At 31.1% G+C, this 18852-nt stretch overlaps 1 protein-coding gene and 1 pseudogene across 10 annotated transcripts in view; one reads left to right on the forward strand and one right to left on the reverse strand.

Annotated features, from left to right (window-relative positions):
• Nucleotides 1-18852, forward strand: part of LOC111636733 (protein Gawky-like) — a 273290-nt gene that overhangs the window by 120438 nt on the left and 134000 nt on the right. For all 10 annotated transcript variants that reach the window (XM_023382051.1, XM_023382053.1, XM_023382045.1 and 7 more), the window contains 2 exons: nt 10310-10379; nt 16139-16328. In XM_023382051.1, coding sequence (XP_023237819.1) covers nt 10310-10379; nt 16139-16328 — 260 coding nt within the window. The remainder of the gene's footprint in view (nt 1-10309; nt 10380-16138; nt 16329-18852) is intronic.
• LOC111636734 lies at nt 10391-11575 on the reverse strand (annotated as a pseudogene).

Here is an 18852-nt window from a genome sequence, read left to right on the forward strand (position 1 = left end):
ACTGTAGTAAGAAAAACAAATGAAAAATGCGAACTAATGTAACGTCGTATGGTGAGTTTTTGTTCGTATCGTGGAGCAAAAATATGTTCGAATTTCATGTCGTATCCTGAAAATTTCGTATGCTGGGGCGTTCGTAACCTGAGGTACCACTGTACTGTAAAATTATTATGATGATGATATAAATTGCTAAAAATTAAGAAAAGTAAATGTCAGTGGTTGTTTGAAATGAATAAGTATAGAGAAAGAAAATGATTATTTAAAAGAAATAAAGTTCAAAAACTTTTAATTATAATTGCATTTTAAAAATGCAATTAGCATAGTTTTCTTTATACATTGAGATTTCATTTGACTGCTTTTTAGATTAGTTTATTCAACAGAAAGTTGGTGCTTTCTTTTGTGTATTTGAAAGTATTTATCTGTGTTTTCATATATACATTGTAGCCCTAACTGCATTTTTACATAACATTGATGATTTTCCATCTTATACATATCTAGGATATTAAAGAAGTCTTCAAACCAAATGATAAATTCATAATCACTAAGCATATAATATATAGTTAAACTTCTATATAATGAAGTTTCTAAATCCTGGGAAAAAATTTGTTATAAGGAAATTTTGTTACATAGAAATAGAAATTTTGTTACATTATATAGAATTTTGTTACAATACAATAGAACACTTTTCAGTAAATAAAGTATTATTTTAACATAATTTTTTCATTATTTTACATAATTTAAATTAATATAAATGTAATATACTGTAATAATGTAGTATAAACATAGTTTTAAGTAAGTTTATATTTATGTTTTAAGATACAAGTTAGTTTACAATTTTTTTATGTAAATGTAGTTAATTTTTTCTTGCACAGAACAGTTATTAAAACTTGTTCGCTCTTCATATAATATGCATTATTAAGAGCATTAAAACTGCTTCATTTGTATTGACATAAATGCTGGTTCTAGCATGTTTTTCCTGTTGGTCTTGCATAATCTGCTAGTTTAAAATTTGAATCATGATTTGTTATGATTGGTAAACTACTCACAGGATTTCAAACTTTGCTACAATGACTTTTTTGAGCCTTTATCAACTTCCTGCAACACGTTAAATTTTTAGTAATGCTTAAACACTATATTAACCATTCAAATTCAGTTTTTTATAGTAACAAGTATTTTTATATTTTTAAAATGTGAAAACATGACAGGGTGTTGTATTTTTACATATTGGGAGTAGTATGTGAAAGACAAAGATGCTTATGGACTCATTTACTTCTACTTGTTCAAACAACACTATATTTTTTTTCAAATTTGTTGGCCTTCCAATAAACATGTCCAGCCAATCTTTGTTTAAAAGATGTTATAAATTTAGATAATCCATAATGATTAATGATGTCTTGTTTTGATTCCTTGACCAAGAAGACAGCTTTGTTATTTATTTATTTAACACAATACAATAGGAAATGTTGCTGAACAATTGGTTTCTTTCTCCATTTTAGTAAAAAGTCCCTTAAAATCAAGAATAAAACAAAAAGTATACATATAACAAACAAATACATGGAAAATACAATAAGATTAAAAAGATTACATATAAAATAAATGAATAGATAAAGAAAAAATTGTTTGTACAGTAGGTCTTTATATATGTATTTAAAATGTAATAAATAAAAATATAAAAATTGTTCAGCATTACTAATGCTTTGAGAAGAACAATAAATATAAGACTTTATAGAAAGAGCTTGCCTAAAAGAAGTAAAAATGCAAGTAAGATCATGGATTAATTGTTAGGGAACCAACAAGGAAATCCACTCAGAGTGAATAAAACCATCAAAATATTTGTAAAAATATAAGCAATGAAAATATTTAACATGATCAGTAAAAGAGGGACATCCCAGTCTAGACCTAGCAACATTAGGATTAGGTATAAACAGGTTAGCAGGTTTGTTTAAAATAAGATATATTTTATCAAATTACTTAGAAACTTAAGCAAAATGAGATGGGACAACCATTGCCCAGATTGGAAGGTAATCAAATAATGATTGGAAGTTAGCAAAGAAGGAGCATAGTACTGTTTTAGATGAAATGGATTTAAGTGCCATAATATGCCTCAATGAATAGCTAAGGATTTTATAATTTTATCAAGTGCCTTTTTAAAAGTAAGTTTATTAACAAAGATGATTCCAAGGTCATTAAAGGAGTTAAGCAACAACATTTATTTAATACATTATGCAAAAAAGGGGGTAAATGGATATTATGGTTTAAGGAAATGCACATTGTGAAGTTTTATCTATCAATACATTAATTTTAAGGTTAAAGAATTCATGAACGAAAGACATGAGGTTAAGGTTGACTGAAGTGCATAGGGATCGTGATTTAAGAATTTAATGTTGTCAGCATAGGCAATAGTAGTAGAATTAAGTTGGCCTAGAATATTGTTGATATAGGCTGAGGAAAAAGACTGCTTAATGTAGAACTTTGTTGAAAGCCAGAGACTGAGGAAATACCAAGGAATTCAAAATCAGCAAGTTTAATTTTACAGATACACAAAAGAAAATAATAAGCCAGGAATGGCATGCAGGATCAGTATCAAAGTGTTCTCTGAGGGTTGATAGGAGAGTGTTCAGAAATAGTGAATGAGAGGCTTAACTGATATCAATATAAATGTACACAGGATACTTTCTAAATTTTGGAGAATTACAAATAGTGTATCTAGGAGATTAGTAGTGGTGAATGGAATGGTGTTGAAGACCACAATGTTGAACTGGAAATAATTTACATGAAATCAAAGAATATAACCTATAGCATAAGCATAACTCAAAAATTTTTAACATTGAAGGGGAAATGATGATGGGACAGAATGAGTATTTATTTTTATTTTATTTTTTTTGGACTGCTATTATGGTAGATGAAAGTCACTGTTTTGGGACAAAACTAATTTGTACAAATTTGGTGAATAATCTAGAAAGAATGAAGGCTGAAATGAGTTTTAAGGATTTATAGAAGATAGCAGGAATTATAGTGCTATTGTTGGAGTTAAAGAATCTGTTGCATGAGCAACTTCAGAAAAAGGAAACAAGTGTTGATATGAAAGAAAATGAGGGGGAAAGTGGGCTAAATTTGGCATTAGGAAGTATTGTGAAAAACCTGTTTTTAAAAATTACTATAATGATTGTATACTAAATCATCTTGAACATTGGTAAATTTACAGGGTAATCTTTTTGAAAAATTAGGTATGAAATGCTAAAATTACAGGCGTCTTGACATGATTAGACTTGTCTTCACTGTTATAATTATGGGGAAAGTTTCTTCCAATGGTGGATCCAAAAAGATCTTAGAGGTGTGATTTAATTGTAATATTTTATCAATACAAAGATTCATCGAACCTAACCACATTCAAAGGAATCAAAAGCATTCTCAATTGACTAATAACTGCAGTTGTAGCAATTACAGTAATTGAGCCATTTACCTTAAATGTGGCCTCATCATTCCAAACAGCCTTATTTGAAAACTGTCCTCTGCACATTTTGCTAAGTACCATTCATAAAATGTAACTATGCTCAGGATCATCATTGTTGAGGGCATGAACTAATGTCTGAATAAAACTTTTTCAAATAGGTGCACCTCAGAAAGCAATGAATGCTTGATTTTGAAATTTCTATCTCACAAGTCACTTAAACAGATAATTTTGGAGATTGCAAGTTTTCAGCAGTTCATTTTTTCTTGTTGAGATCATGGACATTTGCAATTTTTTGAAACACTGTTTCCTGTCTGTTTTAATTTTTTCTAATAATTTGAGCACTAGTGAGTTGTATTGGTGGATCTCTCTGAAACTCTCTTCTAAACTGTCTTTGCAGTTCATTTACATTCCTGCAATTCTGTATTGTGAAATATATTTTGATTCTAAAGAGGAAATACATGAACTTTTATTAGTTTGACTTGTTGAAATACCCATATGGTATAAATAGTATGTTTACTCAAAAAATTCCTGCACTTATTTTCATTCTTCTTTCCACAAACAAATTATTAAAGAATAAATTACAGTACATGTTTTTAAATGCTTATTAATAAGTATTTGATTATAAGGACTTTATTCTATCACACACAGATTGTGATACAGTCGACCCCCTATAAGACAGTAGATACGTTCCATTCTTTAGGAATCCGATTTCTTACGAGTCCTTCCAATCACAGCCCGATACGTGTCAAGTTTACATACTACAGCTGTTTGAAAGGTTTTCTTCCATAAAATTAATTGATTCTAGACTAATCCGACTCAACATTTCCAAAATACATATATTTTTTTTTGGAAATAATCCGTATAATCTACGCTATAAACAAAAAATTGTAGGATTACTTACCAAGTGTGCACCATTTGACATCGCCATTGCTCAAGCTTGTTTTCGTCGCGGAACAGCTCAGCAAACTGTGGCCACAATTTCTGATGTTATTTTTCTGCGAAAACTTTGTTGAACTTTGGAGACATCATTAATATAATAATTTTAATCACCGTTGAATAAGAAATGTTTCTTTCACAAGAAATGTATAAAATTACAGTACTGTATTAGACTTACAGTACCTAATCTACATACTGTACAGACGATAGTTCGCCTAAACTCTCCATAGCGTGGCGCCAGGTGGCGGAAAATATATATATAATTATAATAAAGTTACAATAAATTAAGTTAATATATAATTATATATACAGTACCTAATTTATATATAATTAATATATAATTATATGTACAGTACCTAATTTATATATAATTTAAATATAATACTGTACAGACGATAGTAATCTCTCCATAGCATGGCGCTTGACGGCACGGAAAGTAGTTCGGCTGCCCGATGACGTTTTATGTAATTATAGGAGTTTTTTTTACCGTTTTTTACGGATACCGTCACAATTTTTTCGCTGTCTTATAGGAATCGTAATTATAGGAACCTGTTTTATAGGGGGTCTACTGTATTTTGAATATTTAATATCAGAGGTTATATGAGCAATAAATTTTCTAATACAGTAGTATTGGTTTTGTTAGTATTCTATATCTGAAAATTGATGTAAGTAGTTCAGAGAGTGGGAATATCTTTTGATATTTACAATATTTATCAAATACTATAAAAATCTGCAGATTATTCTGATAAGAATGAACAACATAAAAATAATAAAAAACATTGCATTATCTGCTTATTTAACCTATTGCAAGTGACAGTTTTCTGTAAAAAAAACTTTTAATTAATTTTTTTTTCTTTTCTACTGTAAAATGTTTTTTAAACTTTCTTAAGGAGAACAATTTCCGTTTTTTTCCTAATTACAGTAGCCCCATGTTATATTGCACATCGTTACATTGGGGATTTGGATATATCGCTCTTTTTGTTTATCTACTAACAAGTGATATAACGAGGGGCTACTGTATTATGAAAAAATTAATTGAAATTATTTAGCTAATTTTTATCTAGATTTTTCTTTGCAAATTTTTTAATAAATGTAGTTTTCTCTAATGAGTTATGAACAGAATATAAGAATTTTTACTGTTTAGTTAAAGAGAAATATGTTAGTTTTAATTTTTGTTTGTATTAGTGTTTCATTTAAATTCCTTTAGTGGTGGCCATTTTTGTAATGCTATACCAAAAAGAGTTATATTGGCTTTGATCCAAGTAAGAAGTCATTGTTGTTATATAAATAACTTTGTTTCTGACTGTTGTTAAGCAATCAGATTTTTTTTTTTGACTGGAAATAAAACAGGAGAAACTGCTAAGTCTACTACAAAATGTATTAAAAACATAAGAGTTGAAGTGAAATAGATAAAGTAATAAATTTCTCATGCTGACTTCAGAAATTGTGTGCACAAAATTTAGTCTGATTATTTTTATAATAATAATTTGCTTGTGCTCATTAACATAAATATCACATATCTGATACATGTGCGATGTGTAGTTTTGGCCGAAAAGTGAAATATAGGGACACACACGTCCATTTTTATGTTTATATATAGATAAATCTGAATTGATGTTGCCAAGACATCTCTTTATATATATTTGAAATATCACAATTTATTGTTAATTGTTCTTTGTTAGTTTTGAAGATTTATTTGTTCACTTTCAAGGAATGTCAATAAATCAATTTTTTAACTGTTAAGTTGTAAGAGAAAATTAATTATAGAAAATTTGGAGAAACTGCACACCTTGCATTACTCCAATGTTTCAAACTTCACTTCCCAGAAGAAACTCTACTCTAAGTTTTCCTTAATAATGGAAAACTTAGTGAACTTCCTAGAGTAGAATTAATTAATAAATTAATATTATATATGCTTTTTTTTTTAATATTATATATATTTTAAACAATGATTATTTTTATGTATATATAAAAATGTTTTAAAAATTTTAGTTTAAATCACTTTTTTAATGTAAACTTTAAAAAGAAGTAAATAAAGCTTTTTTATTTTTTATTCTGAGATATATGTTTTTTTCTTCTGTAAACTTAAGTATTTTTCAACACATTTGTGAACTAAAAGGTTGAGAAACACTGCATTACCTAACTTTTTCTTGATATCCAAGTAATAAAAAACTACTACTTGAGAATGAAAATTTCCAGCGTTTAGCACTATTAATTGACTAAAACAATTGAGTGTTGAATACTTGTCACTAGTATTTAGATTCATAAACTATTTGACAATAAAATATTTAAACAGGTTTTTAAAGAATAAACAAATTTGTTAAAGTAAGGATAAACAAATATACATTGAACAATTTGAAAAGATAAATTTAGTTGGGCACATTAATTATTACATGATGTGCATATTGGCATACAATTTGATTTTAAGATTTTGAGCTCAAAATTCAAATTTACACTTATATCTTCTGTACAAGATAACACTCAAACATGCTACGGTAGGTTATAACTCGAATGCAGATATATAGTATGTGGTAGCCTGTGGCAAGTGCTCAATAAAATCACATCACTTTCATTGGGACACTGATTATAGTACCTTTCAATATATTGTATATAAAATGTATTATCAATATATAACTTACAAAAGGGATGTAGACAACAGGATCTATGTAGGATGTCAAGCAACAACTGAAATTCTTCACTTCTAAATGTTTATTTTGATCAGAACTTCTGGTGTCCATCTGGCCTACTATTAACACATTTGAGCCAAAAAGAATACCAACAATAAAATATTAATAGTCTACATAGTATAATATTATGAGAGAGTACTACTACTATTTTGATAAAATTCCAATAGATTTGTGTGGAGGGATGTCTTCATTTTTCAAGGAAAGTTGCAGATAATGTTGCAGTGGATGGTGGGTGGGTTGGCACTGTGTGGATATGGTGTTCCAGTTCATTCCTGAGATGCTTGATGGGATTAAGATCTGGATTTTAATTTGGCCATTCTAGCTTGCAGATATTCTGCTCCTCAAGTCATGCCTCAACCGCATTCTGTATATCATGGTGTTTGATCATGCTGGTGGAGGCAGGGTTGTGCCAAAATACTGCCATATTGTCCAGAATGCGCTTGTAATCACCAAGATTGAGAGTGGATACTGTAACCAATGGCTTAGGCTTTTCCAGCAGAAATACCCACACCGTATAGCAGAGCTTCCTCCAGACTTCACTGTTGGATAGTGAAATCGTTCCCCAGGCAGTACCTATACCCAAGCATAACCATCTATCTGATCAGATATATCATAATTCATTAATTCACAACACACACTTATTTGTTGCCAGTCCAAGAATGATGCTTGAAGATCCATTGCAGGCAGCACTGCATATTCACTGCTGTAATGTTGGATTTGTATGCAGTCAGTTTATAGTCTCCCTAAGCAAACCCACACTGTATAGGCACCAGTTGCTTTCAACTTTTGAATAACATTGCCTAAAGTAGACTTTGGAAGATCCATAAGTCTGCAATGGCCCACACTGATTGCTTGCTCAGATAACATACAACCACCCAGCCCCCATTAGAAGTCTGTCAGCTCTGTGCTATGCTACACTCTGATAATATCTATGTATTAGGTATTATACAAAAACAATACTCTCTTATACTTAATGCTTGTGGTCTCCCTGAACCATTTGTCTGAAAGAATGGAATCTGAGAGTTTTTTGATACTTTTTTCAACATAGAGTATATGATAGATCAGGGATGTCAAACTGGCAGGCTGCATGTGGCCCTGAATGTGATTTTTTTCCCCAGTGCTCTAAAATTAAACAGCTTACAGATCAAGATTAGCTGATAAACATCCATCTGCCATAATGAAGGTTGTTCTCAGTCTTTGAATCCAGATATTGGAAAACTAGTAGGAGGAAGATGTGCTATCTTCCTCCTCCTAGTTTTCTAGCACTGGCAAGTTTCTGATGAAAACAATTAATTTTAGTTTTATAAATATGTATTGTACATTAAATAAAATAAATGTTTATATAAAAGCAATACTATAGCAATTATATATTGTTGAGTTGAATTCACTGAACTAAATAGTGTTTTAATTGCCTTATATATATATATATATAGGGCAATTAAAACACTATTTAGTTATTAAACTATATAAAACACTATATAGATATATATATATATATATAGGGCAATTAAAACACTATTTAGTTATTAAACTATATAAAACACTATATAGAGAATATGTATATATATTCTCTATATTCCTGCATTCTCGCTTGAAATCATAAGTTTAAAAAATTTGTAAATGTGATGTGGCCCGCTTGAATCTTACCAGTCTCATTAATGGGATGTTGTTTAAATGAGTTTGACATATCTGTGATAGATTAACACTGATATGTCTTTGCTTATGCTCCATCATTGAATCAGTGATATATAGTGGAAATATCAGCTATCAAAATCAACCTGTGGTTATACTAAATTTTTATTATGATAATCTATGTTAAATGAATTTACCAAATCTATATTAAAAATATTTGTAGCAGCATACTAATATTGTGATTAGTGGTACATACAAATTGTTAAGAACATTATTCCACTTGTATTTTGTAATGAAAGGTTACATTTTTTTTACCTACTGTATAAAATGACCCATAATTTAGAATAGTTTATTCAGACATAAAAAAAAATCAAATAAAAAAAAGTATAATTAGAATACAATTTTTTATCTGAAAGGAACTTTTAAAAGGTTTTGGACATTGGGTCTCTCCATTCCTTGTGAAACAAATATTTTCTGTATGAGTTTCACAGCTTAAAATTTGAAATTCATTTCTCATTGAATCTGGTTAGTATTCAGATCAGCAGTTTCCAAGTTGTGTTCTATGGAACTCTAGGGTTCCACTGATAAAATTAATTTTTCACACATGTTTAAACTATTTAAATTAAGTTTAAAAAATTAATAATAATAATAGAGGAAAAGGGAGCCTATGCATGCTTCATATTTGTGGGAAAATAAAATCCATTGAGTTTAATGGTGGAAGATTCGTATTGTGTATTCAATTCATTGTATTTGAAAACTTAAATGTTCATTTTTGTCAAGAAACTGTCTAGGAGTAGCAATATTTTAATGCTTGAGTGTTTGTTTAGCAACTTGCGTAAAATCAAATACATTTGATTCTTGCTCAAGTTGAGTTCTCCATGACAAAATCATTTGTGAAAATCACTCCTTCACATTAATTATCAGTTGGAAAAGCATATAATATTAATTCAATTGTTAAATTTTTGTCTGTTAGATAAATGCTTTTTGATTTGTTGTTTTATTTATAATCAGTAAAAATTGTCAGGGTTTCAAAACTTCTAAGGTGAAAAAGGTTGCTGATTTCAAATCAGATAGGAACTGCTGGTTTAGATGAAAATGCTTTAGTATGTTGTTTATTTAAAAATGAGCATGTAAACATTTATTCCTTAATAAGTCAGTTCTTTAATTTTGTTTAAATAACATTATTTATATTGAAAATTATAATTAACTATATCATTGCTGTAATCTCACTGTATTTGAAATGATACTTGTTTTAAAAGCTACTTAGAGTGCATTGAATATTTTAATTTCAGCATTCCCAAAACTAACACAGAATACTATAGACATTTTTTTTTAATTTGAAATCCATTACAGTATGTCCATGTTTAGATAAGAATAAACAAATTAGAGTTAGATTAACATTTCTTTAAGCATAAAGTAAGTTTTATATTAAAATTAATAGGATGGATGGTAGACTTATTTCAAAGGGATTTTATTCAATCTTTTACTTTCAGAATGTTGATTTTATGTTTTAATTTAAAAAATGCATTTTACGGGCTAATTATATATATTTAAAACAATGCATTTATAGATGAAATGTTTAAATTTGGAAATATTATTTCAGAGAAGGCTGCGTCAAAGAAGAAAGAGGTGGAGGAGACAGTTGTGATCAAATTTCAGCACAAATAGCATCTGTAAGTGAAATGTATTTTATTTTTCAAATATATTTAAACAATACATATTTAAACAAAACAAATATATATAATACATTCACTTTATGAAAGTAAATTTACAGTAAACGTATATCTGAACTAAACGAGAATCCAAGAAAGGCTTTTAATAAACCAAGGATTTGTTTACGCATCTATTAAAATAAGTCCACATCTGTACACAAAGAGCTTCCTGGAAAGAACTGTCTGCTCCGTTAAGCGTTTTACTTTGATGACTCTTTGGAAGAGCGCTGCAGTTCTTCTCTCTTTTGAAGAAGGTCCTCATATCTTTTTTGCAACATTCTCTCTCGGTCTATCTGTCTGTTCACGTCTTCGGTCAATGACTCTACTCTTTTGGGAATGGCCAATCCTTCGTGGTCCCGCAGAGTCTCGAAAGTTTTTAGTTCCAGATGAGTCTGTTCTACCTGTTCCGCCAAGTCCTGCAGTTGTTTTATCAATGCTTGTCCTCTCGACTGATAACCTCCGGTGAGAATTCGAAGTTTTTTCTCTACTTTGGCAGCTTTCTTAGCTTCTTTTGTCATGTGACCTTGATTTTGCTCTAATCTTTTCTCCAGAGACTATACGATCCTTTTTGCTCGCTAAATTAGCTCTTGTATATCTGTTCTGAGAAGGAAGAAATAACACTTGTGCCAAACATTCTTCCCAAACTTGACTGTAAGCTTCAAGACTCAGTTCACCGTGGCCCATGCCTTTCTTCACAAATTCCATTTCTTCTAATAATTTCTCCCTGGCCATTTCAATGTCATAATCGTGAAATTTCTCGTAAGGATGTTTTTCTAAATAAGCCAAATGTTGTGCTTGATTTACGACCATCGAGTGAGGTTGTTTTCCTTTTTTTGTTTGTTGTAATCCCAGTTGTTGTTCCGTTGCATGATGAACGGCATCGTGATGTAACATGACAATCATTTCTTGTTTGATAAGTTCTTCTGCCTTTTTAGTTTGGTCAGCGGCGGATCAGAATTTAATGGTCTCAAAATGGTTGTATTTATGTCGAGCGGTCTCGGAAGACTCCTGTGTACTGCTTGCATAAATTAATGGAAAAAACTTTTCTCAAGACTAAACTTGGTGTTCATATCATGAGGATAACAAGTCACTGTAGTATTATAGTGTTAATTTTAATAAAGCACAACACAAAAGCTCTTTTGCTTAAAAACACAAATCTTAGACTTTTAGTAATTTATAACATGCTTTTACTATACAACAGTAACACTTTATTATTTAGGTTATAAATCGTGTTTAGTGGAGAATGTCAGAATCTATAAAAGAAGTGAACTAATATAAAATTTTCAGTAAGACAGCAGCTTTCTGTCTAGCCAATAATTGTGATATGCTTTGGCACTTACACAAGGAGAAGGTGAGACATTCAAGTTTCCAGTTCAAATTGTAAAGTACTATATTAATTTTCCGCCCTCTACTAGGATTATTGACACGACTATGTGCCGGAAATAGCTGTTACCTAACAGATACTTTATGCGGATTTGCGTTAATGTGCCAGGCCTGGACTTTACGCATGCACCGAATTAAATAATGACAAAGTTAATCAAAAACAATCCAATATTTAATAAAATTTCTAGTAATAACTATATACAAAATTTAGTAAAAATTAAATAACAATTTATTCAACGTAAATCAATAAGAACCAACCTGACAAAACTCAAATCAATCTATTTTCTAACTTAACTCTATTCCCCTTTGGAATTTGACAAAAATAAAGACTTAACTTATATACAATAATTCTTATGAATTATTGATCCTAATCGTCACCTCAATATACTACGAACCCTTTTCCTCAACTCTCAAGACTTTCTCTAATCTTCGATTCACAAATTGAATAACTTCAAAATCACCTTGGAACTATTTTATCCTATCGGACACCTCTCTCTCGTTTGCTGCTACGAAGCTCACTATGCTCGTTGCTAACAGAAGCTCACCTTGTCCATCTTCACTTGAGGTTTGGTCTTTATACTGTGAGGTGACGTCACAATTTTGATTGAGATCACTCCCCTCATTTACATACTTATTTGCTAACAATTTTTTTCTGTTTGTCTGGCAGCCTATTTTCCGACAATACACACTAACCTTTTATGTTATTCTTTTTGACAATTTTCAGGATGTTTTATTCTTTTAAGGTTTAGCAAGTTTCCTAAGTTGTGCTTGTGGTGTCTCCCCCCTTTTTCTCGGTGCGGACTTACTTTTCTCCGCTCGGGAGCGCAAGTGTGCGCGATTTTTAATTATGGTGCTTTTCTCTTGTCGGTGAGTTGGTTTCTCTTCTATTTTTAAGTTTCTAAGGTGAATGGTGAGGAAACCTTCATCCTAACAAAACATAATCCCCAAACAAAAATAGAACAAAAGAAAAAATAAAAGTAACTAAAAATAATGCTTGAACTTGGTTCCTTACAAAATGAAACTTTGAGAGCTGTTAACACACAGTTCCTGTTTAAATAATAGGACCCACTTCTGAAGTGTTTTTGGAAAACAGACCTTGGAAAATTGAATATTTAGCATATAAGGCTTTGGAAGTTTCATGTTTCCTTGGAATGGTGATTGTTTAGCAGCTCTTGAGAAACTGTTAATATCCAGAAAATATATTTCACAAATAATATTAAAAAGTCTCCAAACCTCTGTTTTAAACTTATGCTAGTTATAACTGACAAGTCTGATAAATTGTCATCATTGTCTGGTAAACTTTAGTGTATTTGTAAAGATAGAAGATATCCATTCCTGATATTGACTACTTTCAAACCCTGACTTTTACCTAAATTCCTAATTTTTCTGCTGTTGGAATGATCTCATCTTCCCTTACTTCCTTTTTTGACCTTCCTTTCTCTTTCCAGTAGGCCATCCTAATGAAGGAAGTAAGGAAAGGGGATATCTTTTCAAATAACTTATTTATTTACAGCTGTTTCTGTCAGTGTTGTTGTTCTACCTACAATGTTTCTGATGCTCCCACTTAGTGTCCTTCTGAATGCTCCAATGCAATTATTTCTAGGTCCATATTGATATCATAATATATCCTTCACTTCTGCAAGTATTGCTTTTCCTTTTCATTTTTAAGGAATCAGAGTGGGATTCTTTTAGGTATGATAATCTTTCCAGTTGCTTTCTCCAAAACTTTATAAATACTCAGGCTTCACAAGTCTATATAATGCAAAGAGAACTCCTCCCAACCTGTTACTCTTTTCTTTGGATGTCATGTTGTTCACTCTTAAAACTGTTCTCTCAAAGTTTTCATCCATAAACCCACAATCTTTTTCCAGATTCCTCAAAAATGTAATTCTTTCTCCAGAAACTGTTATTTTTAAAATCTGATAGTGACATTTCATTAACTCATCATCATCAGGATGAAATTTACATTGGCAAGAGAACTTACTTTTCCTAATTTTTAATGTAATAAAATATTAGTTGCATCCATATAAATGTGTGAAAATTAAGATTGGACAGAAATTTCCTTTTTTTTTTTTTTTTTTTGCATAAGCAGCAATGTTATTAGTTGTTCATTTAAGAAAAATTTTACTTAATAACTGTTATCCATCATTCCATCGTTGTTTAGAAATGTGGTGTGGTATTATTTTGTTAGTTAGATAAAATAATACCACACTGCAAAACTTGAAAAAAGGACAAATTGATGCATTGAAGCTGCAAAATCTTTTAAATAATGGGATTGGTTATCATTTAAACAGAAATGAGGAAGTTATAAAGGAATTATTTCAAATTATAAGAAGTATGATTTATATGCTTGTTCTGTTCTGGAAGACATGAGCTCTTAATGAATGCTGAATTTAAATCATTAAAGTCACTTTAAATGCAGCTTTAATAATTTATATATGAAATAAACTTTTATTTTTCAAGATATTCGTTATCTTAAAATATGACTTGTCTGAGAAACATTCAGCATGCTTTTAAGTACTGCAAACACATTGTTTGCAAAAAGTTTAACATAACTCTTTTTACTCAGTGAAAGTTTGAGAAGAGGTTGCAGTTTGTTAATGATTACATATTATGGATCAACAAATGGGAAAAAGTCTTTTTCTTGGACAAAAGATTATTTAATCTTGATGGCCTGGATGGATAATCTATTATTTTTCATAATTTCCATATAAAAATAACTGATTTTATCCAGAAGGTGTCTAGATAGTGATTCAATAATGGTTTCAGGAGTGATAGGATACAGCACAAATTATGATTAAAAATTTTTAAAAGCATTACAAATGTTGTTACTTGTGCATGCTAGAAAGCCATTTTCTTGTATTTTGACAAAATAATGCAGGAAATAAATGGATTTTCCATTTATTTCCTGCATTATTTTTGTTTATATGGCTAGAGTTGTGAGGCTCTGGACAGGTTTGAACCCTCACTAAAATTCGCGTTAAAATAATTGTTTTAAAGAGAAAAAATATAGTAGTTAGAAATAGATTTTTATGATATGAAAACACGACGCTAGACAATAGAATACTTTTAAACAATAGAAGAATGTAAGTCCGTTGACCATTTCCGGATGGGAGATCGAATTAAACTTCGATTTTGACCTCTCCCGCGCCCAGAAAGGTTTCGAATTGTCATCAGGTGACGCCGGGAGACCAATCGGAAAGGGGAATCTGAGAGAAAACAGATAAAACCCCGGAAATTCGAGGATGCGACAGCTTCTTCTCCCGAAAGTTCCAAGTGACGGACCTGTTGTTGTGTGTGTGTCTCACACCCATCTTCGTCTCCATCTCCTGATTTCGGATCGACATCTTTCCATCAACGGAAGTCGACCGCATCGTCCCGGAGCCCTCAAGACGTGATGGAATGGTTCATTCGCGAACAAGGGACACTCCTTCAGAATGGGACTATCTTGGAAAGGAGAGGAAGACCCAGCGACCGCAGCCGACGTAGAACTTCCAAGATCGCAGTAATCTTGTAAGCTTCTTTCGTGTTTAATAAACGGTTGTGTTGTTTGTAAACGAAGCATCTATCTCTGACTCAACTGCTTCCACATGTCGTTGATTGTTACCGCTCGGCAATCCAAACGGCAGGGGAGACGAGGACGATATATATCACATATTATCGTTTGAGTTTTTTTATTTCTCCCCCCTCGGCCCCCACAGAGTAGTGAAGGAGTGGTTTGAGGATGAAAGGATAAAGTAATGAAATGGCCTGCCCTCTCAGTGATTTTAAAAATTTCAGAAAATGATTGGGGGGATTTTAGCACATGCTGTTTACAATAGTCATCCTGAGTATAGCACAGTAATGGAATTTAAAACTGCAATCATGAATGCTTGAAAAACTGTTTCATTAAAAAATACATGACTTAATTCTTGGTATGCCGAACAATGACTACAAAGTAATCATAAAATCAACGTGAATCAGCAAAATATTAGAATTCTATCTGCATGATCAACTTTTTCTGTTTTTCAATTTGTCACACTCATTTTGATCTTTTTTGTTATTTGATAATTTGCAATTTTCAATATTATTGTTTTAATTTCATGAAAGTAGGTTTTCCTATTTTTCATTTAGAATCATATTGTGCAAAATTCTTGTCTTTGTATTATTTTTCAAATTGTAGCAATTTTCTGGATTTGCTAATTTTTTCTTGCATACTGTATGATGGCTTAAGATTTCTTAAACTAATAAAGTTCATTATTGAGTATTGAATTATTTTATATATAATTACACCTAGGTGTGAATATTTGATTTGTATTTTAAAAAATAAACTTGATGAAAAAACATCTTGATTCTAGGCTCCAGGGGGGCGTGAAGAAGAGTCGATGAAGCAGCAGACTCAGTCACAGCAGCAGGCAGCTAGTAAGCGTTCACAAGCAGGCAATACTCAGCAGTCTGCCACCCAAAGCTCACGCTATCCTCCCCGAGAGGTCCCACCTCGATTCATGCAACAGCAGCCAGTTAAAAATAAATCTCAAAAGGGAAGAGGTAAGACAATATTTTTAATGTGAAAGTTGTGTAAATTGTAAATAAATAAATGATGAGTGAATTGTTGTGTTGTATTTCACAGGAATGATTCTTCATTTTTGATATTTGTTTATTGTTTAATCTTTACTAACCTCTTCATCATTTAAAAATGACATCAACAAAGCTGGAGCAATATTCAAATGATACCTTTCACTTCTTTCCAGCATGTAGTTTAGTAGTTCAAATGAACAAGTAAATCATTGTTGTGTAGTTTACTAGTTCAAATGAAGTAGTAAACTACAGAATGAATAGATTTTTCTAAATAAGGTATTTATCTGATGAGGGCTACTTAAGTGGTCAAAAGCATTTGTTTGAACTAGTAAACTGCCTGCTGGAAAGAAGCAAAAGGTACTCATTTTTATCATTTAATCCTTACTTCCATTTCTCATCATAAACTATAACATAATTAAATGCTTTGGAAATTATATATTTTATAAATAATTTTAAATGTTTAATAAACTACTTAAAATTTATAATTTATAAATGTTAAAAAGAATTTTAACATTTATAAATTTTTTTTTATTTAGTTGCTTCAGTGACAAATGATTTACTATCTTTAGCATATAGTTTTAAATGCAATACAGTGAGACATGATAATTATCAATTTAATGCAATAGGAAATTTTTATGTAGTGTATGTAATAATTTTTTTTTTAATTATTCATATTTTTAAATTTTAGGATTTGTTGTTCAAGCCTAGATAACTATACTTAAATCAATGTTACTCTGTAACTAATCATTCAACTTAGACTACAAATTAAAAACAAGTATATTTTTACATTTCCTGAAGAGAAGTATTACATTTTAATTAAAAAATAGAAAGGTGGTAAAAATTAGTGTTTGCACTCTTGGCAGATGTTAAAAGTGTGCTCTCCACAAATAACCTTGTTGCAGTAATTGAATACGTACTTTGTCTTCTGCGTTTCTTAAGTGGACAAAAAGTACAAATTCTGCATCTGTTTGCCACACTTTTAGTCATGTCTTCTGTGGACTTTTCAATATTCAAAATATCTTCAATATTTATTTTGATGGAATGTCTTAGTTACTGTATTGTAATGTTCTTTCAACTATGGCTTTACGATGCTGTCAGCCAATGTTAATGCAAAGTCTTTGTGTGATGGGTTTCTGCTGCTATCGTAGTTTATTTGACACACAAATAACATATGCATTTATTAAGCTTAGGTTCAGAACATCATATAATAAGCAAAGTAGCCATCTACAGGTCTTATGAGCAGTACTCATCCCTGAACATAATTTGATCCATAGTATCCACTGCTCTTTGGTGCTGTTGTAATAATGGATTATCTCAGGCTTGTTTGTCCTATGATTGATGTCTGGCTGATCACGAATGGTAGAAAGAAGGTATACAACTTTATTTGATTTGTATTTGTATGACACCAAAGTCTTTTGATTGCCATAGCAGAACATTGAAGTACAGTACTTACTTGTCCTTGAATCTTTCAGTTCTTACAGAATTTCTCAAAAAACACTTACTACAACACCTTTTCTTGCAGTCGACGTTTATTAGAAAACTTCAAACGTTTTCGGTCTTATTAAAAGACCTTTCTCAAGAAAATACGATTAAATAAAGAACAAACACTGTAAATCGAACACTTAATACAAATAACTCTTTTTTGAATCTTTCGAACTGGCTTATAATCCGTTGCGAATGACGTCAGTGTAAACTTAGCAACGGAAATATAACAATATTACATAAATATTTACATCTAAATACGTATAGTTGCCATCTCTCTACATTATTCAAAAGTACGTAATCTGAGATACATAGTGACTACTTCCTTCAATTATTAATATTATAATAAGCTAGAGGACCATGCTGCTGATATTTTAGTCGCTTCCCGGAAGTTGATTGCGAGGCCTTTATGCTTTGCCTTACAAATCTGCCAGGCTTCCGCGTAATGTCGGTGTTTCCTGTCTCGGACTATCTGCATTAGTCTTGCTTGGTCCCATTCAACTTGGACGTCTTGCTGGTCCGCTAGAACGTAGGTGGCTAGCGCAGTGCATGGTTGTTTTTTTCTTATATTTGCTTGGTGTTCTGCTAACCTGTCTTTGATACATCTTCCTGTTGCCCCTACATACATTAATTTACTTCGTCGCCTTGAGTCTGTGACTGGAATTTTATATACCCCGGGGAGTGTTCTTCTATCCACTAAATCCTTATCAGATCGTAATAGTTGGTACGTGGTGGGGGTTCTTTTATATACGATTCTTTTGTTCTGGGCCTTTCCTATGCGTCGGAAAATATTATTCAACGAAGCATTATATTCCATCGTTAAAACTCCTTCATTATGAGGTAAATTTCTCCTCTTAATGCTCCTATTACTCTTGTTGATAATAGCTTTAAGATTAACCCCGTGCTTTCTGGCTAAGTTATATATATAATTCAGTTCCTCGTTTCTATCTTTTGTATTGTTACAGTGCGAATAAGCTCTTGAGATTAACGTTCTAAACGCTGCTATTTTATA

The sequence above is a fragment of the Centruroides sculpturatus genome, unplaced genomic scaffold (assembly GCF_000671375.1).
Source record: "Centruroides sculpturatus isolate CEXI.00-Female unplaced genomic scaffold, Cexi_2.0 scaffold1083, whole genome shotgun sequence".
NCBI classification, from domain to species: domain Eukaryota; kingdom Metazoa; phylum Arthropoda; class Arachnida; order Scorpiones; family Buthidae; genus Centruroides; species Centruroides sculpturatus.